The sequence below is a fragment of the Thalassophryne amazonica genome, chromosome 16 (assembly GCF_902500255.1).
Source record: "Thalassophryne amazonica chromosome 16, fThaAma1.1, whole genome shotgun sequence".
In the NCBI taxonomy this organism is placed as follows: Eukaryota; Metazoa; Chordata; class Actinopteri; order Batrachoidiformes; family Batrachoididae; genus Thalassophryne; species Thalassophryne amazonica.
In genome coordinates, this window is record NC_047118.1 from 72,533,007 (window position 1) to 72,557,957 (window position 24,951).

Here is a 24,951-nt window from a genome sequence, read left to right on the forward strand (position 1 = left end):
CTATTCAACTGTTTGTTGCAGCAATGATAAAATAGTTTATTTTTCAGTCATACAGTGATAAACAAATCTGAAGGAATCTTTTTGATGTTGATCTGATCATGCAGGTTGTCAGGATGTGTGCTTACAGAAGACAGCTGTAAGTTTCTGGCTTCAGTTCTCAGTTACAACTCGTCCCACCCAAGTAAGTCAGATTTGAGCATCCAGCCCGCATTTCAGGAAGGAAGAAGATGCATATCTCAAAGTATTGCCGGATGGACCTCTCAGGGAACTAATTCAAATTCAAATACGCTCAGCAGGTTTGATGGTAATCGTTATTGTTCAGTTCTTCCTGCATATCATTTTTTTCAGTCAGGGCAATTTCTGAAAATCTGCTGCAGTTTCCTGCTTATTTGCGACGATTTCTGCACCAAATGTGTAAGTTCTACTTTTAAATAAAAGTCAGTATAATTCAGTTTATTAGTATATGGCTGCAACGCTACGCTCTGAGTGGCTGATTTCCGGTCTGATATTTTCCCATATTAGACCGATTACCGGAACGCATATCACATTTGTTACAAACCAGAAAGCGAAAAATATGATTAGAAAAACCAAGTCGGACATGAACTCCATAAATATCTAAACAGCATCGGAAAAAATACACAAATTGAAAGTTTACCAGCTAAGGGATCGGACGATCTGTTAGCAAGTTCTTCATGAAGGTGAAGCGAACGGGTCTCTGACTATGAGCCATCAACAGCTTCATATTCGGAGGCGATACCGTAAATTTGTGTTTTATATATGTATATATATATATATATATATAAAACATAGCCAGGTCAAAGATACATCTTGAGGATGCACTGGGACACATCATCAGTGATGTAACTTGGGGTCACTGGGTGTTCGGGTCTTACAACATCAGACACCTTTGCCCAGGCGACTCGAAACGGGGTTGATCAGACTCCACCTGTGTCCCAGCAGCATTTGCCCACAGATCTGCCCTCTTGATCCATAGCCACCTTGTGGCTGTCTCTGCGGCATCAGTTACAGATCTGGTGGCCTTCCTCTTTGTCTCCCCAGAGAGGCCCCAGCAGCATGAGAACTTTGCAGAGAGAATGCGCTGCAAATCCTCGGCAGCCCACCTCCAGAGGTTCGCAGTGCATCTTCCAACCTTGCCTCCTGCTTTCGTCCACCAGCTCCTGGTACAGCCCCAATTCCAATGAAGTTGGGATGTTGTGTGAAAATGTAAATAAAAACAGAATACGATTTGCAAATCCTCTTCAACCTATATTCCACTGAATACATCACAAAGACAAGATATTTAATGTTCAAACTGATACACTTTATTGTTTTTGTGCAAATATTTGCTCATTTTGAAATGATTGCCTGCAACATATTTCAAAAAAGCTGGGACAGTGGTATGTTTACCACTGTGTTGCATCACCTTTCCTTGTAACAACACTCAATAAGCTTTTGGGAACTGAGGACACTAATTGTTGAAGCTTTGTAGGTGGAATTCTTTCCCATTCTTGCATGATATACGACTTCAGTTGTTCAACAGTCCGGGATCTCCATTGTTGTATTTTGCGCTTCATAATGTGCCACACATTTTCAATGGGCGACAGGTCTGGACTGCAGGCAGGCCAGTCTAGTACCCGCACTCTTTACTATGAAGCCACGCTGTTGTAACACGTGCAAAATGTGGCTTGGCATTGTCTTGCTGAAATAAGCAGGGACGTCCCTGAAAAAGACATTACTTGGATGGCAGCATGTGTTGCTGCAAAACCTGGACGTACCTTTCAGCACTAATGGTGCCATCACAGATGTGTAAGTTGCCCATGCCATGGGCACTAACACACCCCATACCATCACAGATGCTGGCTTTTGAACTTTGTTCTGGCAACAATCTAGGTGGCCTTTTCCATCTTTTGTCCGATGTCCATGATTTCCAAAAACATTTTGAAATGTGGACTCATCAGACCACAGCACACTTTTCCACTTTACATCTGTCCATTTCAAATGAGCTCGGGCCCAGAGAGGTGGCGGCGTTTCTGGATGTTGTTGATGCATGGCTTTCGATTTGCATGGTAGAGTTTTAACTTGTACTTGTAGATGTAGCGATGAACTGTAACTGACAATGGTTTTCTGAAGTGTTCCTGAGCCCACACAGTAAGATCCACACAATGATGTCGGTTTTAATGCAGTGCTGCTTGAGGGATCGAAGGTCATGGGCATTCAGTGTTGGTTCTTGGCCTTGCCGCTTACGTGTAGAAAGTTCTCCAGATTCGCTGAATCTTCTGAATATATTATAGACTGTAGATGATGGAATCCCTAAATTCCTTGCAGTTGAACGTTGAGAACATTGTTCTTAACCCTCTATATACAACGGCTGAGGACAATAGCTTTTTAATGATATGAGATAGAAACTTACTTTTTTTTTTGCTGAAAAGTTAACTTTGCGGACTTTCAGCCGGCCATCCACCATCTTTGTACTCCTCATAGAAGCTGTGTAATGACTTGCACAATAGTAGAGAAGCTTGAATCTTCGACTGGACTGGGTTGCTTGACGCGAGGACGTTTCACTTCAAATCGCAGAAGCTTCCTCAGCTAAAATTCTTGCTCTGGTAGTCTGACTTCTGTCTTGACTCTTGTAGAGAAGAAAAAAACAGAAACAGAAACAAAAGCTGGAGTTTTAAACCTAACCAGACCCCTCCTAAGGAGACGCAGACTGCTGTGGGCTAGTGACTAAACAATAGCTCTAATTAGCACCTATTGTTCTCTAGTTAGCACCCTCCTAATGACAGGGGGAGCTGTCCCTCCTAATGATGAGGGTGAACTATTTCTGTTCACCCTCATCACACCCTATTTCACACCCTATTTCTGTTCAATTTCTGTCTCAAGGTGTTAACTACAGAGGATCTTCAGACAGCACAAAATCCCAGTTTACTTTAAACTAGTTAACACCTTGAGACAGAAATTAGTTCACCCTGAGGACAGGATCCCTAGTTACAAACACAGCGATGTAATGTACTCTATCAGATGTCAGGAAAACTGTAACGAACACTACATAGGTGAGACTAAGCAACCTTTACACAAAAGGCTATACCAGTACCGCAGAGAGGGCACCAGTGGACCTCAGTCTGCAGTTCATTGCCACCTTAAAGACACTAACCACACGTTTGAGGACAAGGAAGTTAAAATCTTAGCCAGAGAGAAGAAATGTTTGAGAGAGGGGTCAAGGAGGCATTCTATGTGAAACAGTTGAAACCCAGCCTTAACTGGGGAGGGGGTCTGAGACACGCTTTGTCCCCTGTTTACAATGGGGTACTCAGGTCAAAGCAGTTTCAGCCTTTAGTTCATGGTAATGAGTCATTCACATCAACAGGAGAGTCTTCAAGGGAGCCATCAGGAGAGGCGTCTATTCCATCATTAGGAGGGGACAGCTGCCCTGTCATTAGGAGGGTGCTAACTAGAGCACATAGGTGCCTAATTAGAGCTATTGTTTAGTCACTAGCCCACAGCAGTCACTGCCTTCTGCGATTTGAAGTGAAATGTCCTCGTGTCAAGCAACCCAGTCCAGTCAAAGATTCAAGCTTCTCTACTATGGAAACCACCTGGACAACTGAGAGCCTACACAGAGACGTGGCACAATGTGAGTGTCCAATCGGAATTGATTCACCGTCACATGGTTTTCCAATATCCAATCATAGGGCAGAGCAGTCTCACATGGTAGGGCCAAAGATTGTTAGGAGCATGTGATGTGTTACTCTGTGCCATGTGAATGCTGTTTGAAGAGCTCTGTGGCTGCTGGCTCAATGTGTAAAAGCGCAGCGTTGCGCATATGAATGGAGGTGATCAGCGTTAAGAAGGGCCTCATACAACCTCACGTGGTTGCCCAAGAGTGTCACTGAAACAGATGACTCACTACTTGGCCAAGGTTCTCTGCACAGCATTGTTGAATAAGCCTCTCTCGCTGTCACTCGTAAAGTGTCGTGTATGCATGGAATTGAATCAAATCAATCAAATCAATTTTATTTATATAGCGCCAAATCACAACAAACAGTTGCCCCAAGGCGCTTATATTGTAAGGCAAGGCCCATACAATAATTACGGAAAAACCCCAATGGTCAAAACGACCCCTGTGAGCAAGCACTTGGCAACAGTGGGAAATAAAAACTCCCTTTTACAGGAAGAAACCTCCAGCAGTCATGCTCAGGAGGGGCAGTCTTCTGCTGGGACTGGTTGGGGCTGAGGGAGAGAACCAGGAAAAAGACATGCTGTGGAGGGGAGCAGAGATCAATCACTAATGATTAAATGCAGAGTGGTGCATACAGAGCAAAAAGAGAAAGAAACCTCAGTGCATCATGTGAACCCCCCAGCATCTAAGTCTATAGCAGCATAACTAAGGGATGGTTCAGGTCACCTGATCCAGCCTAACTATAAGCTTTAACAAAAGGAAAGTTTTAAGCCTAATCTTAAAAGTAGAGAGGGTGTCTGTCTCCCTGATCCAAATTGGGAGCTGTTCCAGAGGAGAGGAGCCTGAAAGCTGAAGGCTCTGCCTCCCATTCTACTCCTACAAACCCTAGGAACTACAAGTAAGCCTGCAGTCTGAGAGCGAAGCGCTCTATTGGGGTGATATGGTACTATGAGGTCCCTAAGATAAGATGGGACCTGATTATTCAAAACCTTATAAGTAGAAGAAGAATTTAAAATTCTATTCTCGAATTAACAGGAAGCCAATGAAGAGAGGCCAATATGGGTGAGATACGCTCTCTCCTTCTAGTCCCTGTCAGTACTCTAGCTGCAGCATTTGAATTAACTGAAGGCTTTTCAGGGAACGTTTAGGACAACCTGATAATAATGAATTACAATAGTCCAGCCTAGAGGAAATAAAACGCATGAATTAGTTTTTCAGCATCACTCTGAGACAAGACCTTTCTAATTTTAGAGATATTGCGCAAATGCAAAAAAGCAGTCCTACATATTTGTTTAATATGTGCATTGAATGACATATCCTGATCAAAAATGACTCCAAGATTTCTCACAGTATTACTAGAGGTCAGGGTAATGCCATCCAGAGTAAGGATCTGGTTAGACACCATGTTTCTAAGATTTGTGGGGCCAAGTACAATAACTTAAGTTTTATCTGAGTTTAAAAGCAGGAAATTAGAGGTCATCCATGTCTTTATGTCTGTAAGACAATCCTGCAGTTTAGCTAATTGGTGTGTGTCCTCTGGCTTCATGGATAGATAAAGCTGGGTATCATCTGCGTAACAATGAAAATTTAAGCAAAGCCATCTAATAATACTGCCTAAGGGAAACCTGTATAAAGTGAATAAAATTGGTCCTAGCACAGAACCTTGTGGAACTCCATAATTAACCTTAGTCTGTGAAGAAGATTCCCCATTTACATGAACAAATTGTAATCTATTAGATAAATATGATTCAAACCACCGCAGCGCAGTGCCTTTAATACCTATGGCATGCTCTAATCTCTGTAATAAAATTTTATGGTCAACAGTATCAAAAGCAGCACTGAGGTCTAACAGAACAAGCACAGAGATGAGTCCACTGTCTGAGGCCATAAGAAGATCATTTGTAACCTTCACTAATGCTGTTTCTGTACTATGATGAATTCTAAAACCTGACTGAAACTCTTCAAATAGACCATTCCTCTGCAGATGATCAGTTAGCTGTTTTACAACTACCCTTTCAAGAATTTTTGAGAGAAAAGGAAGGTTGGAGATTGGCCTATAATTAGCTAAGATAGCTGGGTCAAGTGATGGCTTTTTCTTTCTTTCTTTCTTTTTAATATTTATTTCATTCATTTAAAAGAAAAACAGAAAAGCAAAAAACAAAAGCACCACAATACCAGAATGAAAAGGAGCAGAAAGAAGAACAAGTCTTATGATTTCTGCCCCTTTTAACAATACAATCTTTCAATATACAGCATCATAGTCAACATTATTTAACAGATTGCATTTCTTTAACTTGTCACATACCACTGACCCATTTCATAATTATGACCATTAATTAATAGATTACATCACTGACAGGTTATATTTAAACTTAAGACACTCCAAACATTATTAACAGTTTACTTTTTTTTTTTGACTTTCTTGCAGCCCACTGACTTACTTCATAGTTTCATACTTACTTAATACATCTAATTTAATATGTTTTTAAATAATTTAAGTGACCTTAATTCTTTAATTTCTTTATTAAGATTGTTCCATAATTTGACACCATTTACTGCAATACTCCTTTCCTTTACTTTGGTTCTAAATCTTGGTTTTTTAAAGACTTCTATTCCTTTCAATTTATAACTACTTACTCTTTTTTCAAACATATTTTGAATGTTTGTTGGTAAAGTATTTTTATTAACTTGGTACATCGTTTGTAATATTTTCAAATCAACTAAATCATGAAATTTAAGTACCCTATACTTAATAAACAATGGATTAGATGGATCTCTAAAACCACTGTTACTAATCACTTTTAAAGCTCTTTTCTGCAAAATAAATAAAGGTTGTATATAGGTTGTATATGTTGATCCCCAGATTTCTACACAGTAAGTTAAATATGGGACAATCAATGAAATTGTACAATGTTAATAAACCATAACTATTTAATGAATATTTTACTTTATGCAAAACAGCAATGGCTTTCGCTATTTTTCCTTTTATGTAATTATGTGTGACTTCCATGTAAGATCTTCATCAATCATGACTCCTAAAATTTCATTTCTTTTACCCTTTGTATATCCATTCCATCTATTTGTAATGACACATTATTTTCTTTCGCTCTATCATTAAACAATATGAAATTTGTCTTATTAATATTTAGTGACAATCTGTTTATATCAAACCAATGTTTAACTCTGTATTTATCACTTGTGCTACTTCCTGTATATCTGATCCAGAGTAAAACAGCGTTGTATCATCAGCAAATAAAATGCTGCCAAGCACATTGGATACATTCACAAAATCATTGATATACAAAATAAACAGTTTGGGTCCAAGTACCGATCCTTGTGGTACTCCATAAATAATGTTACACAATTCTGATTTGGTATTATTTATCTGAACAAACTGTTCTCTATTTTCTAAGTAGCTTTTTACCCACTGATGTGCAACACCTCTTATTCCATATTGTTGTAACTTGTGGAGCAATCTTGAGTGGTCTATAACATCAAAAGCCTTTTTCAGGTCAATAAAAATACTTACAAAATAATCCTTATTATCTATTGTTGTTGATATTTTCTCTATTAGTTCCATAATTGCCATAGCTGTCGAATGTTTTGTTCTGAATCCATACTGAGCATTATTTAAAATATGATGTTTCTCAATAAATTTATCCAATCTTGTTACAAAAACTTTTTCCATAATTTTAGAAAACTGTGGAAGCAATGATACTGGCCTGTAATTAGAAAAATTATGTTTGTCTCCATTTTTATATTTATATTTTTTATTTTAAGTAATGGATGAATGAATGAGGAGGGAGGGGTGTTAACAGAGCCTCAAACTGTGAAGATATGTTGTTTACAGAGTAGGAACACATTCCAACAGGGAGGTATCTCCATGGAAATAAAAAAGCTTGTATTGTAAGCCTTTAGCCCCGTTTACACATAGACGGTTTAGTTGGCGGGTAGTACGTAGACCGAAGTTCACGGTAGTTCCGGCTGTTTCCGCGGTGGAAAGGGGTGGAGCACTTTGCCGGCGTTTTGACCGCTGTACTATCTGCAAATAGGCGGATAAAACATCGCTAAATCCGCCAAATAAAGCGATGTTTTGACGGCGTAGCATCTGGCACACATCAGGCAACGGGGGTTAATACCCAGTTCTATTCCGTACAATCGTAGGTTAAGATCCGGGTGAGAACGGTGTTCTGCTGACGCCGATAAAGCCCTGTATACCACTGGTTAATACCCAGGTTTTTACCCAGGCAAACATGGTAAATCCTGCGTTACTCCAGGATCATATTTTTTTTATTATTATTATCTGTTTCTTCTTCTTCTTCTTCTCTTTCTTCTTCTTCTTCTGTTTCTTCTTCTTCTTCCGTTTCTTCATTTTATACTTTCTTACCGCTGGTTAATACCCAGGTTTTTACCCAGGCAAACAGGGTAAATCCTGCGTTACTCCAGGATCATATTTTTTATTATTATTATTATCTGTTTCTTCTTCTTCTGTGTCTTCTTCTTCTGTTTCTTCTTCTTCTTCTTCTGTTTCTTCTTCTTCTTCTTCTGTTTCTTCTTCTGTTTTCTTCTTCTTCTTCTGTTTCTTCTTTTTATACTTTTATACTTTTTATACTGGAACGCTGTTTTAACCGGGAGGTGGCGTATAGAACGGCGTACTGTCCGCTAGCACCGCCGTTTTGACTGCCTCTGTCGCCGTTCTATACGCCGTTGATTATGGATACAATGCCGGTCCACCGAATAACGGTGGTGTAAACTGCGGCACTACAGGAAGAGAAAGGATGAAACGGCGATTAAAAAGTATCAAACGCCGTTGTTCGCATTGTCTCTGTCGTCACGTGAATTCTCCGGTCTTCTCCGGGAGTGCTCCCGGAATTATTCAACATGTTGAATAATTTTTTCGACAATTCCCGGTAAAGCCGGAACTAAGCCACGCCCCCTAGCGCCGGCGTTAACAACAGCGTGTGATCCCTAACACGGCCGGAGGAGCCAAAAACTCTTCCGGGACGCTTCCGGGAGCTCTTACCGGCACTGTGTAAATGGAGCTTTTGTGTAATAGCAGACAGAAATTGCTTTGAGATGTGGCATAAAGACCAACAAAACGCATAGACCATTTTGTATATATTGTTCAAAATGTGCATTTGTGTTATTTTAGAACCTTTATTTTTGTACATTCTTTAAAAAAAGACCCCAAACAACCTTTATAAAGTGTCAAAGTAGTTGTTTATTATAGTTTGCTGTGGTTTTGAATAAATGTGTGTGAAAATTATGTCCCGCTTTATTTTAACTTTCTTATTTCTGATTGTAAACCTTTATTACATTATAAAACACCACAAAAGCATATATATTCTGAAAGTACAGGCTTGTCCTGAAGAAAAGAGGACAAAAAAAAAACTTGATTGTGGGATGCAGGGTGAGCCTTTTAACAGCAATATAAAACATTTATGCCAGGCGAGTGAACTGTCCAAAAATGCCCCCCGGAACCTCAGAGGGTTATAAACTGTTGGACTTGTTTTTCATGTAGTTGTTCACAAGGTGGTGATCCTCACTCCATCTTTGCTTGTGAACGGCTGAGATTTTGGGGGATGCTCCTTTTATACCCAATCATGACACTCACAATTAGTGTCCTCAGATCTCAAATGCTTATTGGATGTTGTTTTAAGGAAAGGCGATGTAACACAGTGGTAAACATACCACTGTCCCAGCTTTTTGAAATGTGTTGCAGGCATCCATTTCAAAATCAGCAAATATTTGCACAAAACAATAAAGTTTATCAGTTTTAACATTAAATATCTTGTCTTTGTGGTATATTCAATTGAATATAGGTTGAAGAGGATTTGCAAATTATTGTATTCTGTTTTTATTTACATTTCACACAACATCCTAACTTCATTGGAATTGGGGTTGTATTTGGTATGCTTCCTTTCATTGGCCTCTTCCATGCACTCTTTCCAGGGCAGTGTGAGCTACAGAATGATCAGCTGTTTGGTGGATTCTGACACAGTGATCATATCTGGTCAGAGCCATGTAGCTGTTATTCAAGCTGGGAACTTCAGCTCTTTGCCCAAATCCACTTCTAGTTGCCAGTCAGTGGTGGAGGTGAACAGGCCAGACTTTGCCCGTGGTTGAGTGCTGGGCTTCTCTCCGACTGTATGGAAACCTGATAGTCTTCAGCTTGGGGTGGCCCTTCATGGTGTTAATGGCTGTAACTATTGCTGTCAGCAACTGCCCTCATTGCCTGGTCTTGGTGCCAACAATAGCTCCAATCAAGGATAAGGTCTGTGATTTTGCTGGAAATATAATGCTGATGGAGGGCGAGGTCAATACGTTTGTGACGTATGGAGCCATATGCATTAGTGAGGTCCAAGCAGAGTACAAGTTAGATCTTTCCCTTTGCGAGCCTCCCCTGATGAGTTGTGTCACCACACCAGTATGTTCCAAACAGCAGATCCCTCCATTTTGAACAGAAGTGTTAATGTAGCTGTTCTTCAGAAGGAACTCTGTTAGTCTTTGTGACTGGATGCTGAAGAAGATCTTGCCTTTGACAGCAGCAAGATGGTTCTAACTGGCTGATGCTCTTGGAGTCCTCTTCCTTGGGCATCCACACACCCTTTGTGCATCTCCATTGACCTGCTAACTTTTCCCTGCACCACATCAACCCTCACAGATCGTCCAAAGGTGCGAAAGGAGTTGTGTGCAGTGCTTTTACACAATGTATGGAACACCCCCTAGGGCCTGGGGCTGAAGATGTTCTGGCTCGCTTCACAACCTCCTGGACCTCAGACAAACTGGGCTCTTTCATAACAAAGTCCACTGCTGGAGGCTGTGGGCTTATAAGAGCCCTCTGTGGACCAAGCTTCTGGTCTTCTCTGTCACTCAGGGTATTATGCAGGAAGGCATTTACGTCCTAAGGTGAGCACATCCACCCTTTTCAGATTTTCAAATTCTGCAAAACTTCGGAGAGGTTGCCCGACTGCGCGATCTCAGTACATTGAGAACTGCATTGAAACACTCTGCTCCGGGCTTGACTTTAACCGCTGCACCACGGACAACACCATTAATATCACAGCATCATCTATTTTTAATATTGTGCCTAAACTTCATGAATATTTCTCTGGGTTTTTAGATGTTGTTATTGCGTTTATTTATGTAAACATGCGAGAATCACAGGCTGTCTCTCCGTTATTTACAATGGGAGCTGCTGTGAGCTACGCTCACTTCATGTCGTTCTGGGGGAAAGTGACGTTTGTCTTTAACGTCTTGATATTGTTCTTTACAACATGTCCTCTTTTGTTCCAGACTAATATATATGCTATGTCTGAAATTCGGTTTCCACGCAGATTAACGTAGCAGACACGGATTATTCGTTATAATTGTTTAGCAAGTTTTCAGGGTATCATGCATGCAATCTCGTTATTAACATGATGAAAAGCATAAAAATACATTTTTGTAGTATAATATTCATTTACAATTGTCATCATGTGGATTCTCTACTGTGTTTTGACGCAGCTACTCCTCTGGCGTGAAAGGGACCTATGGGATACAGTGGTCCCTCGCTATAACGTAGTTCACCTTTCGCGGCCGCCTAGCAGGTTTCACAGGATTTTTTTAGTGCAATTTTGCATGCTTCTGTTTTTTTTAACAGCGCATTGTGTTTTGCGTCCTTATCAGGGCGGGCCGGTCGCCCGGCACCGGTCGGCATCACTGCGATTGCTCTCACTGCCCTCGATGCGCTTAATGAGTCTGCGGGCTCGGTAAACGCCGCAGCGGGCCACTCCACACCGCCCCCACTCTCTGCTGTGCGGAGCTGCGGACGACTCTGGCAACAGGTCCAGAAACTACGCTGGCTGTTTTGATGTAGAGCGCTCTGGCCGCCTGCAAGGACAGACTTCTTGCGGAAAAATTCGCAGCACCCGCTGCATGGTCTAGGTAACCGCAGTGCAGAGCGCTCCGTGGCCCTGACTTGGATTCTTTGCGGGTCCCCGCCATCCGTACCCCGGAGACAGTGGAACGAAGGGAGAGCACACGCATTGTGTCTGCATGTGTCTGTTTATAATCTTCTCGCCCAGAAGAAAAAAGAGTGTTTACACAGGAGAAAAGTGAGAAAATGTTAATGCCTGTTTTGAGAAAAGTGTATAAATGTGTGTAGTGAGGGGTTTTACAGCCTTAAAACAAACGCTGATACTTCGCGGATTTTGCTATCGCGGATTATTTTTTAGAACGTAACCTCCCCACGATAAACAAGGGACCACTGCACATGAAACCCCTGGATGAGGATAGCCGCTGTGCTTGTCCCCTAGCAGCTTCTTAGGGAAAGCAAAAGGGTTGGAGCATGAACGCAATGCGCTTCCTGCCTATTCCCTTCCCCACCTTGATGCCACTCTGGCCCGGTGCAGTGACATGAGCTTCTTCCTCAAGATGTTGTGAAGCTCAGCACAGTGGCTGTTTTTCCCCTTCGCTACATATCTTGTGACTTTGTCTCGGGGTTCTGAGTTCTTGACATAGTCTGCATATTTGGGTGGTTCTACGTTCATTGTAGTCGGTCTTGGAGTTCCTCGTCTCAGTGTGGCCAAAACCTCTCAGCTGCATAGCTGATTCTGATGCCGGGTAGTAGGTCAACAGGTGGTTGCTGGGGTGGGATATGTCTTTGCAGATGTTGGCAGCTCTGCTGAGGGGCTAGCGAGAGCTGGCAATGTCTTCCAGGGTGGGCAGAGAGCAACCAGGATCACCTGGGCCATTTTGCAGCGCTCTCCTGTCTGCTGCTGAGCCACCCCCCACACCACACTGTGATGCAGTATGTCAGGATGCTCTCGATGGTGGCTCTGTAGAACAACACCAACAGCTTCTCCTCCAGATTGTTTCTCCTGAGCACCCACAGGAAGTGGAGTTGCTGCTGGGCTTTCTTCACCACCACTGTGGTGTTGGCAGTCCAGGAGATGCTGTCAGAGAACTGCACTCTCAGGAAACTGATGGAGGGGCTTCATAAGGGTAAGGTCTAACCTCACCAACCACCCTGGACAAGCACATAGGTTGACAGTGGTAAGGGAAAAATTCCCTCTGGCATTTTTTGAAGAAGAAAACTTAAGCAGACCAGACTCAGAGGGGTGACCCACCACTTAGGCCATTCTATCAGTAACAGAGATTGAGCAAACCGACTATAAACAAAGAAACATCACATGCAAAACAAAAAGAAGTTCAAAATCAAGTACAAAGTGGAATGTACACAGTAAATGTTGCTGAGTAAAATTTATTCTGCTTAGATAACATTTGATCCCAGCCTAAATAAAGTAATTACAATCTATCATGGCGTGAAATCAGTTCAACAGTTGTCGCAGACGTGAACGGTCCCCCCTAAACAGATGTTGTATACAGCCTTCCACTGTGCATGTGTCATTCTGGAGCCCAGCGGCCTGTCTGACAGAGTCTCTCCACCCAAAGTGATCAATGGATTAATGGGATTATAACCAACAGGTGGCAAGGTAAAACCTCTTGAATCATTCTAAAGTCAATTTTAAGCAGAAACAAGGCCGTTTTACGTAGATATGAGGCTTTAATTGGTGACGCTTTGAAATGACTGATGCGCAGTGAACACAACAGCTAGCAGCCCCGTGCTGTGGCTGCGGTTGCTCTCGGTGAAGATAGGGCTGACCGAGTTTAGGGCGGACAGTTTGGTCGGCGACACCGTCTGGTCAATGCAAGTGGTAGAGTATATTCACTCTTTTTGGACTGGGATCAAATATGATCCAGCAGAAGTAATTTTACTGTGCAAAAAATTTGTTGTAGACGTACCCGTCCGTGCCATTTGTGCAAGAGCCATGGGTAAATATACATCTGGTCTTCAGCCAGGGGTCAGCAGGTCGCGTCAAACATGGACCCTCACTTGTTAGCAGCAGCACCTCAGTCAGTGAGAAAGAGAGCAGAATCAATCAGCCGGCACTAACAGCACATAAAGTGCTAATTCCCAGCAGTAAACAAACAGAGCAGCACAGAGGTTACTTTAGTGTTGATACGTGAGTGTTAATGTTATTATATTTTATAAATCAAGGTACTCTGGGATGAACTATTCTGCTGTCACAATGTGGACCAGACCTCAAGCCTTAAAGAACTGGACCTGAGTCGAAACAATCTGTGGGAACAAAGGACTGAAGCTGCTGTCTGCTGGACTGGAAAGTCACACTGTGGTCTGGAAAAACTTTGGTCAGTTCATTATTTCATGTGACATTTTCTATTTCTTCATTTGTTGAGTCCCCAGAGGGATTTGTGAGGACTGTTGGACTCTCTTTGTGTTGTTGTGTGTCTGGACATGTATTCAGTGTATCAGGCCACCGGTGGCCGATTTAATTCATATTGCAGGTTTAATTTGACTATTATTTAACCAGGCCTATTCCCACTGAGATCGAGACCTCTTTTTGCAAGGGAGGACCTGGACAATTATTAAGTTTCCAATTCACCCTAACCAGTATATCTTTTAAATGTGGGAAGAAGGCCACAGGTGGATTCAAACCCATGAGGGCTGTGAGGCAACAGTGCTAACCACTAAGCCACCGTGCTGCCATATCTGAGTTGCCTCAAGGCAATTCACACAAGTAAGGTCTCACCTTACCAACCCCAGAGTAACAGTGGTACGGAAAAACTCCCTCTGAGGAAGAAACCCAAGCAGACCAGACTCAAAGGGTGTGACCCTCTGCTTGGGCCATGCTACAGACATAAATTACAGAACAATTCACAGAAACAATTCAAAAAACGAATATACAGGAAATGCTGTTGGTGCACAGGACAGGAGGGTCACCAGCACAAATACAACTCCTATCTCTGGATGGAGCTGCACCTTAAACAGAGAGAAAAAACAGAATCAGGCATCAGAAAGACAAGAAATACTGTATAACTTACCAACATTAAACAACAAGAAAACAGAAGACATACTAAGGTGATTGCCGGCCAATAGCCCTAAGCTTCACTAAAAGACCCAGAATTTAGGTAAGTTGAGGCTGCAGCATGCTCCGTTTCCTAATAAAATTAATTAAAAGAGTAAAAGTTAAAACAAAACTATACCAGTATGCTAGCCATACAAAAGGGAAAATAAGTGCGTCTTAAGTCTGGACTTGAAAGTCTCTACAGAATCTGACTGTTTAATTGATGCAGGGAGATCATTCCACAGAACAGGAGCACGATAAGAGAAAACTCTATGACTTGCAGACTTCTTATTCACCCTAGGGACACAAAGTAGTCCTGCACCCTGAGAACGCAAAGCCCAGGCCGGTACTTAAGGTTTAATTAGGTCAGCTAGGTAGGGAGGTGCCAGTCCGTGAACAATTTTATTGTCTAGTAGCAGAACCTTAAAATCTGATCTCACCGGGACAGGAAGCCAGTGAAGGGATGCTAAAATGGGTGTAATGTGGTCGAACTTGCTGCTTCGTGTCAAAAGTCTGGCTGCAGCATTCTGGCATTGGAGAGCCCCAATGCTAGACTGTGGTAAACCAGAAAATAGAACATTGTAGTAGTTCAATCTAGAAGAGATAACGCATGGATCATGGTCTCAGCTTCAGCCATAGACAGGATGGGATGAATCTTAGCTATATTTTGCGGGTGGAAGAAAGCAGTCCTTGTAATATTTCTAATGTGGAGGTCAAAGGACAATGTAGGATCAAAAATTACCTCAAGGTTCCTCACTTTGTCAGTGTGATGTATGACACACGGGCCTAGGCTAAGCGTTAACTGGTCAAATTGATGCCGATGTCTCACTGGACCAAGAACCATCATTTCAGTCTTATCAGAGTTTAAAAGCAGGAGGTTTCTAGACATCCAACTTCTCACTGATGCAAGGCAATCTTGTAAGGATTTTATATGAAAGAGATTACCAGTAGTTATCGAAAAGTATAACTGAGTTTCATCAACATAGCAGTGAAAGGTAATCCCAAATGCTGCAATATGTGCCCAAGGGGTGCTATAAAAAGAAGAAAAGAAGGGGGCCTAAGACAGACCCCTGTGGAACCCCAAATTTCATGTCACTAAGGTTAGAGGTAGTGTTACTGTACAAAACAGTACAGTAACACTACTCTCATAGTCTCTCATGTTCTGCCAACATGTTATGCTCATAGTCTTAACATGTTGGCAGAACATTAATATGAAGGTCAAAGGTCAATCAAGGTAATTGAATAGCTGGAAAATCACATTCTTTGTAATATCTTCAAAACTAAGAGAGACGGAAGATTGATTTCAAGTACACATGAATCAGAAAACAATACATTGTGCTGTATATGTGGCATCACGATGATGTCACCAAACCATGTTGTGTGACATTCCTATATAGGCCTTGAGGCTGGCTGGTGCAGGTGCTTATCTCTGGATAGTCGAACACCTCCTGGGCTGGAACCTGGTCCAACGCAGGTTACTTCCTCAGCCAAGCCTGGTACCATTTACAGCTGGTGGACTGAGACTTTAATGATGATTAATTGTCTTATGGAAGGTCACAGATTGCATGAGTGTGATTCTAACCCAGGTCTACATATTTGCAGGTAAACTCCTCATCCACTCAGCTACCTATTCCACTATGTGACATTAGATGATTAAAAAAAAAAAAATACAGTATTTTTTTTTTTACATTTCCTGCAATAACTTGGAAACACATACAATAAGAAGTATAATTTTCTGTGGATATGAGTAAAATACCATATGCTGAGTGACATCACGATAATGTCACAACACACAGGGATGGATTTAGCTCCTGGTCCGAAAATGTAACAAACAGCTTAGCCTTTTTCATGCGTTGTAAGGCAGTCGGGAACGCCAAATACTGACTCTACCCATTATTTTAACACCCATTTTTATTTTAAACATTGGAAATCTTGTAATTTTGCATGCAGCAGCATTCATTATTCAGCCTTTATTTATGCAAAACCTCATACAATTAGTCAGCAGCTCTGGGTGGGGGTGGGGGGATAGCGAGTGAGTGAGTTGTATAGCCCCCAAGATACACCAGTGATGTGTGTCTTGTGACACTATATGATCCAAAAGCCAGATATATTTTTCTATGTAACCCTAAAAGTAGAAGAGCAGGAAGGATGCTCCAAAAGCAGACACATCAGAAAATCTTCTTCTTCTTTCGGCTGCTCCCGTTAGGGGTCGCCACAGCAGATCAATCGTTACCATCTCATCCTGTCCTGTGTATCTTCCTCAGTCACACCAACCACCTGCATGTCCTCCCTCACCACATCCACTACCCAAAAATGTATGATAGCCATCCCAGGGTGGTAGCTATAGTCAGGTAGTGGGTCAATGAAAGGTTACACAGAGGTCAAAATTTAAAAATGCTCCAGTCATGTTGATATCCACATTATTTGTGTGATCATAACAATTCCAAAAAGGTATACTTTGGACTATCTATGACTAAATGTTCTGGAGTTATGAGGTAAAAACAGCAAAAATTGTGTCAAAGGTCAGTTTCAGTTTGTACAGAGGTCAAAAGTAAAAGTTGCTCCAATTTCAGTAAATATGATGCAAATTATTGGTTGAAATAAAAGGATTAATAAATGGAATAGTTTTGACTGTGTTGAATGTTTAACCTCCAAGTAAGGTTGCCATCCATTGGATTCTTATGACATGTGACACGTTACCCTGTAACATGATAACTAAGCATGACAGATTGTGCAAACTATTCCTTTATAAAATCCTATTAACTTAACCAATACTTTGCATCACTTTTTTACCAAAATTAGAGCAGCTTTACCTTTTACCTACCTTTACCTTTACAAACTGAAACTGACTTTTGACACTATTTTTTACTGTTTTTAAACTGTAACTCCATAGGATTCAGTCACAGATGGTCCAAACTATACCTTCTTGGAATTGCTATGATCAGACAAATAATGTGTATGTCTTTGTAAGACTGGAGCATTTTAAAAGATTGACCTCTGTGTAATTCTTCATTGACCCCTACATGGCTGTAGCTACCACCCTTGGATGGCTATCATATTTTTGTTTAGGCCATGGTACACTGAGGCTGGATTGTAAGTGTCGTACCGAAAACCTGCTTGACCCATGCACTAATTAACATGGCAAATACGTATCTTTGTCAAAAATCTAAATTAAATTCTGTATTTACCTTTACTCTTTACCTTTCTTTCACACTCTTTTTGTGGCTTGTACCATACAGATGTGCCAATGCAACGAGCAGAACCTCAGCAATCAATCACATCCTATCAACATATCTGCAGTCAAACCTCCAGAATAAGTTCATGTGCATTACAGAAGGGTGGTTAAAGTGCAAGGATAAGAAACGTGTGGATGACATCTACACAGAACTCTACATCGTGGATGGAAACGACGGGAAGGTTGATGCCAACAGTCAGCATGAGGTCAGGCAGATTGAGATGTGCAGAAAAGGAGGAGGATCTGAGAAATCCATTCATCATAATGATATTTTCAAACATCCTTCTGGAGACCACACACCTGTCAGAACAGTGCTGACAACTGGGATCGCAGGAATCGGGAAAACATTCCTTGTGTATAAGTTTATTCTGGACTGGGCTGATGGAAAAGCCAACCACGATGTACACCTCATGTTCCCTTTTACCTTTCGACAGCTGAATTTACTGAAGGGGAATAAGCTTACTTTGGCAAAACTTGTTCATGAATGTATTAGAGAAACCAGAGACATCAAGGAGGAGGTTCTGAATCACATCTTCAAAAAACTACAAGCATCAGGAAACACCAACTACGACAAGAGTGAATTTAAGCTTCTCTTCGTGCTTGATGGACTCGACGAAAGCCGCCTTCAACTTGACTTAAGCCACGTAGAAGAATTTTCTGTTGATGAACCGTTCTTGGTGAGTGAGCTACTGGCAAGCCTCATCAAAGGGAAACTGTTGCCTTCTGTTCGTCTCTGGATAACCACGCGACCAGCCGCAGCCATTCAGATCCCTCTAGACTTGGTGGACATTCTGACTGAGGTGAAAGGGTTTACTGACTCCCAGAAGGAGGAATACTTCAGGAAACGGTTCACCGATGAGCAGTTGGTCCCAATCATTTCCCACATCAAGACATCCCGAATCCTCAACATCATGTGCCACATCCCAGTTTTCTGCTGGATTACTTCCACGGTTCTCAAGCAAACATTAGACCAAGATGAGATGAAAGAAATCCCTAAAACCTTAACTGAGATGTACATAAAATTCCTCCTGTTTCAGATGAAACAGACAAAACTAAAGTATGGCACCAGCATGACCAACACAATGATCAAGTCACTTGCAAAGCTTGCTTTTAATCATCTGGAGAAAGGCAATCTCATCTTTTACGAGAAAGACTTGAAGAAGAGTGGCATTCATTGTCAAGAGCATCTATGTACTCTGGAGTCTTTACACAGATCTTTAAAGAGGAGGATGGGCTGCTGAATGAGGACAAGACGTTCTGCTTTGTCCATTTGAGTATTCATGAGTTTTTGGCTGCTCTTCATGTTATAATGTCACTCATTAATGACAAAAAGGATATTTTGTCTGAAACTCGGTCCATGCTTCAAAGTCTGCTGACAGTTTTCACAAAAGCATCAACAACAAAGCTGTGCATTAATGCTGTAGACATGGCGTTACAGTCTTCAAATGGACACCTGGACTTATTCCTCCGCTTCCTCCTGGGCCTTTCATTGAAGTCCAATCAAGATCTCCTACAAGACCTTTTGAAAATGACAGCAGACAGCTCAGAGACCAATGCAACAATAGTCCAGTACATCAAAAAGAAGATCCGAGAGATCCCTCACCAGAGATGCATGAATCTGTTTCACTGTCTGAGCGAAATGAAGGACTGTTCCTTGGAAAAGGAGATCCAGCACTACCTGAGATCAGGAAACCTCCCCAGAATTCATCTCTGTCCTGCTCAATGGTCAGCTTTGGTCTATGTGTTACTGTCTTCTGATAAAGAACTGGATGTGTTTGACTTAAAGGAATACTCAAACTCAGAGGAGGTTCTCCTGAGGATGCTGCCTTTGGTCAAAGCCTCAACAACTGCACTGTAAGTTGCTATTCGTCACTGATTTGAAATGTACAAAACCACAAGAATTTATTCTTGACTTTCGAAAGCCACCAACGCAACTCAAATTCCTTTCAAGTACGCTATACTCTCTTGTGCAGTACTGTGGCTTAGTGGTTAGAACTGTTGACTCATAGTGAAGTTCCATGGTTCAAATCTGTCTTAGTCCTTTATGCTGCGTTTACACATAATGATGACAAGTCGCCATTGCCATGAAGTATGCATTCTTGTCCGCCGTTCACAAATATGATGATTCAGTGCAGAGGCGTCAGATGTCCTCAGGAACTGTCGCGACCTGTTACCACGCATTATGATTAATGGGACATGTCACTGGTGAATTATTATGAACCATTACACACGGTCAAGAATATTGTCTCTCGCTGTTTTGTGTTATTGCGCGCAACAGCACATTGTTATGTTCTGTCAGGAATGTTGTGAATTTTGTGAACTCTCTCCCCACGCCCCCCATATTCATCCTACCCTCAGCTGCTTAACCATTCACATCACTCCACATTGCTCTTCAACATCCAGATGAATCCACAGCAGAACTTTGTGATTGCATGCTTAGTTGGGCTCTATGCCATAGCGTTGGGCAGATAGGAGAAGGAGGAGACTGAGAGAGCCAGACTGAGGAAGCTCAAACTCGTTCTCCCAGTCATCAGGCACAACAGCAGGTGGACCACCTGCAGGAGCATCCTGAAGAGCATCAGCAGGAAGTGTGGAACGATACTTGGCCAACTTGGCGTCACTGTTCCTCTTCGGCATACTGCATCAATGAAACTGAATGCAGTGCAGCAGGGTTTTAATTGTGCACACGTGACAGAAAACAGTGATTCATAGCGGTGTGCAGTGAAATGTGACACCGCATTACAATTCATGTCAAAACTTGACAGTTTCCGTGTCAATTCATAACAACGCGTGACAGTCTGGGCTCCAAGAACCATCACAGGAACCACTATGAATGCTGTCACACTGTATTAAGGATCACCATGAATCAACGCGTATCAACATGCTCAGTTGCGAACTCCACGACATGAGGCGAAATGAGAGTGGTGCGTGACATTCATGGAAGATTTTTGACAGCCAAAAACATGCTCCACGAATATCATGCACCGACATGCACTGTTAAGAAACCTATTCAGATGTGTTATGTTAAGAATGTCAGGAATGTCCCACAAATAACAGAAAAATGACATTCCTAACGCATCCTGCCTATGTATGGAGTTTGCATACTTTTCCCGTGTTTGCGTGGGTTTCCTCTGGATGCTCTGGCCTCCTCTCACTTCCAAAACATGCGGGTTAGGTGAACTGGTGACTCAGAATTCACCGTAGGTGTGAGAATGGCGGCCAAGCATCTCATCCCACACTTTCCTATCCTCGACCAAGTCCTCTAACTCTTCAATTCAATTTATTTATTTTAATGTACAGCACCCAATCACAACAATGCTGCCTCAAGGTGCTTCACGCGAGAAAGGTCTAACTGTTATGTGGGCCACTGAAGAGGAGGTACTGCTGGCCCACCACCACCAGAGGGCGCCCTGCTTGGAGTGCGGGCTCCAAGCACGAGAGGGCGCCAGACCCAGAAGAAGTGACAGCTGTCACTCATCACACCAACTGTCACTCATTCACACCACTACATAAGCCGGACTGCAACTCCACCTCCCCGCCGAGAAATCAACTACCGAACAGGTAATATTCTCTGCTGTATCCCTACTGTGACTTACGTCTGATCTGTTTTGCAGCCGTTTTTCCTGTGGTGCACTCTGGGGTTGGCGTGTAGTGAGAGAAGCGACGTCTTCGCATCTCACTCCATCCAGATAAGTGGTAACAGGAGCTGCTAGTGTGTTCCTACTTGGAGGTGGAGGTTCTCCCTCCTGACTGTGTACAGACTGTGGGATTACTGAGTGTGCGACTTCACACTCATCCATCCTGTCTTTGTTTTCTGCCAGCAGTACCAGGGTCGACAGCCGAAGACAGAGGCCACCTGGGGACTCAGGACTTGGCGGCTCCGGTGTTCTTCAAGCCGTTGGTGGTGGAAGCCGTGTGGGACGCGGCTCATCGCTCGTCAGGGGTCTTCTATCTTCGAGCCTGCCCACACGTCACCTGGTGTTAATTGTCTATTTATATCTTGTGTGAATTTGTTGTTGTTGTCACAACATTAAATTGTTACTTATTGGCTTATTCATTGTCTGTTCCTTTGCGCCCCCTGTTGTGGGTCCGTGCTACGACACCTTCCCAACAGGATTTCTCGGCCATTCATCATGGATTCCGAGGGGCGTCAACCCGAGCTTGAACGGCCAATGGAAGAGCCAGGAGCACAGGCGTCAGCGGGAGGCGTGTTGAGTGAGCTGCAGCAGATTTTAACCGGCTTCACGGCTCGGCTGGATTTGGTGACCGAGCAGAATGTTCTCCTTAACCGGAGGGTGGAGGCTCTCACCGCCAGGGTGGAAGCGCGCGATCAGGGAGCTGCTGCAGCCACTCCTCTTGCTGGTCCTAGGCCCGTAACAGACGTTCCACTGGTCATTCAACGACCCCCCCCACCGTCCCCTGAAGCATACATAAGCCCTCCGGAACCGTACGGAGGCTGTGTCGAGACGTGCGCAGACTTCCTCATGCAGCGTTCGCTCGTCTTTTCACAGCGTCCTGTCATGTACGAGTCAGACGTCAGCCGGGTGGCTTATGTTATTAATCTGCTTCGAGGAGAGGCACGCGCCTGGGCTACGGCGCTTTGGGAGCAGAATTCACGGCTCCTAACGTCTTATGCTGGGTTTGTACGGGAGTTCAAACAAGTTTTTGACCATCCCAACAGAGGCGAGACCGCTTCGAGCGTGCTGCTGTCAATGAGACAGGGGCGTCGCAGCGCAGCCGAGTATGCAGTCGACTTCCGCATCGCGGCAGCGAGGTCCGGCTGGAATAACGTTGCGCTCCGCGCCGCCTTCGTAAATGGACTGTCTCCGGTCCTGAAGGAGCACCTGCTGGCTAAGGAGGAACCGCGGGATTTTGACGGGCTTGTCGATTTGGTTATACGCTTAGACAACCGTTTGAATGAGCATCGTCGGGAGCAGGCCGGGGGGCGTGTCCGGGCACGAGCCATCCCTCCCCCTTCCGGTTCCGAAAGGGTGACGTCGTCCCCACGCTTCACTGCCAGAGGGCTCCGTGTGGCTACAGCTCCCCCTGCTGAGGAGGCTATGGACACGAGCAGGGCCAAAGTAAAGACAAACGTCAGACAAAGGAGGCTGGCCCGCGGGGAGTGTTTTGTCTGCGGCTCTTCTGAGCATATGCAGAAGGACTGCCCCAAACGGTCAAACTACAACGCCCGTCCTTAGAAACTGGGCTAAGGGTGGGCCATAACACACATGCGGGGAAACCCCGCAAATCTGCACGAATCCCAGTAATGATCCTTTGTGGGGATCTAACCCTTCACACCCCAGCACTGGTAGACACGGGGTCGGAAGGGAATCTGCTGGATAGCAGATGGGCAAAGGAAGTAGGGCTGCCCCTGGTGGCTCTCCCGTCACCATTGCAGGTGTGAGCACTAGATGGCACCCTGCTTCCGTTAATCACACATCAGACACAGCCTGTGACCTTGGTTGTGTCTGGAAATCACAGGGAGGAGATCGTGTTCCATGTAACACCTTCTACCTCCCGAGTGATTTGGGATTTCCATGGATGGTGAAGCACAATCCCCGGATAGATTGGCCGTCCGGGGTTGTGACGCAGTGGAGCGAAACCTGCCACCGGGAGTGTTTAGGATCCTCGGTTCCTCCCGGCATGACGGCTAATGAGGAGGTTAAAGTCCCCCCCAATCTATCGGCGGTGCCAAAGGAGTACCACGATCTCGCTGACGTCTTCAGCAAAGATCTGGTGCTCACTCTTCCCCCGCACCGACCGTACGATTGTGCCATCGATTTGGTCCCGGGCGCTGAGTACCCGTCCAGTAGGTTGTACAACCTCTCACGTCCGGAACGTGAATCAATGGAGACCTACATCCGGGACTCTTTAGCTGCCAGGCTGATCCGGAACTCCACCTCCCCGATGGGTGCTGGTTTCTTTTTTGTGGGCAAAAAGGACGGCGGACTCCATCCATGCATTGATTACAGAGGGCTGAACGAGATCACGGTTCGCAACCGATATCCGTTACCTCTGTTGGATTCTGTGTTCACGCCCCTGCATGGAGCCCAAATTTTCACGAAATTAGATCTTAGAAACGCGTACCACCTGGTTCGGATCCGGAAGGGAGACGAATGGAAGACGGCATTTAACACCCGTTAGGTCACTTTGAGTACCTGGTCATGCCGTTCGGCCTCACTAATGCGACATTCCAAGCATTGGTAAATGATGTCTTGCGGGACTTCCTGCATCGGTTCGTCTTCGTATATCTTGACAATATTCTCATCTTCTCCCCAGATCCTGAGACCCATGTTAAGCATGTACGTCAGGTCCTACAGCGGTTGTTGTAGAACCGGCTGTTTGTGAAGGGCGAGAAGTGCGAGTTCCACCGCACTTCTTTGTCCTTCTTGGGGTTCATCATCTCCTCCAACTCCGTCGCCCCTGATCTGGCCATGGTTGCGGCGGTGAGAGATTGGCCCCAACCAACAAGCCGAAGGAAACTGCAGCAGTTCCTCGGCTTTGCAAATTTCTACAGGAGGTTCATTAAAGGCTACAGTCAGGTAGTTAGCCCCCTGACTGCCCTGACCTCCACCAAGGTCCCCTTCACCTGGTCGGATCGGTGCGAAGCCACGTTCAAGGAGTTGAAACGCCGGTTCTCGACTGCACCAGTTCTGGTGCAGCCTGATCCTGATCGCCAGTACATAGTGGAAGTGGACGCCTCTGACTCAGGGATAAGAGCCGTGCTGTCCCAGAGCGTGGAGGCTGATAAGGTTCTCCATCCTTGTGCCTATTTTTCCCGCAGGTTGACCCCAGCTGAACGGAACTATGACGTCGGCAATCGGGAGCTCCTCGCGGTGAAGGAGGCTCTTGAAGAGTGGAGACACCTGCTGGAGGGGGCGTCATTGCTTTTCACGGTTTTCACGGACCATCGGAACCTGGAGTACATCCGGACCGCCAAGCGGCTGAACCCCAGGCAAGCCCGCTGGTCTCTGTTCTTCGGGAGCTTTGACTTCCGGATCACATACCGCCCCGGGACCAAAAACCAAAAATCGGATGTTGTCCCGGGTGCACGAAGAAGAAGCCAAGGCAGGGCTGTCGAACCCCACCGAGACCATCATCCCCGAGTCCACTGTCGTGGCCTCCCTCAC

At 44.0% G+C, this 24,951-nt stretch overlaps 1 protein-coding gene across 1 annotated transcript in view; it reads left to right on the forward strand.

Annotated features, from left to right (window-relative positions):
- Positions 1-24,951, forward strand: part of LOC117528756 — a 103,425-nt gene that overhangs the window by 24,887 nt on the left and 53,587 nt on the right. Inside the window, 6 exon segments of the mRNA XM_034191387.1 lie at positions 105-241; positions 1,024-1,181; positions 9,629-9,772; positions 11,345-11,427; positions 17,826-19,012; positions 19,246-19,675. Of these exon segments, the coding sequence (XP_034047278.1) occupies positions 105-241; positions 1,024-1,181; positions 9,629-9,772; positions 11,345-11,427; positions 17,826-19,012; positions 19,246-19,675 (2,139 nt within the window).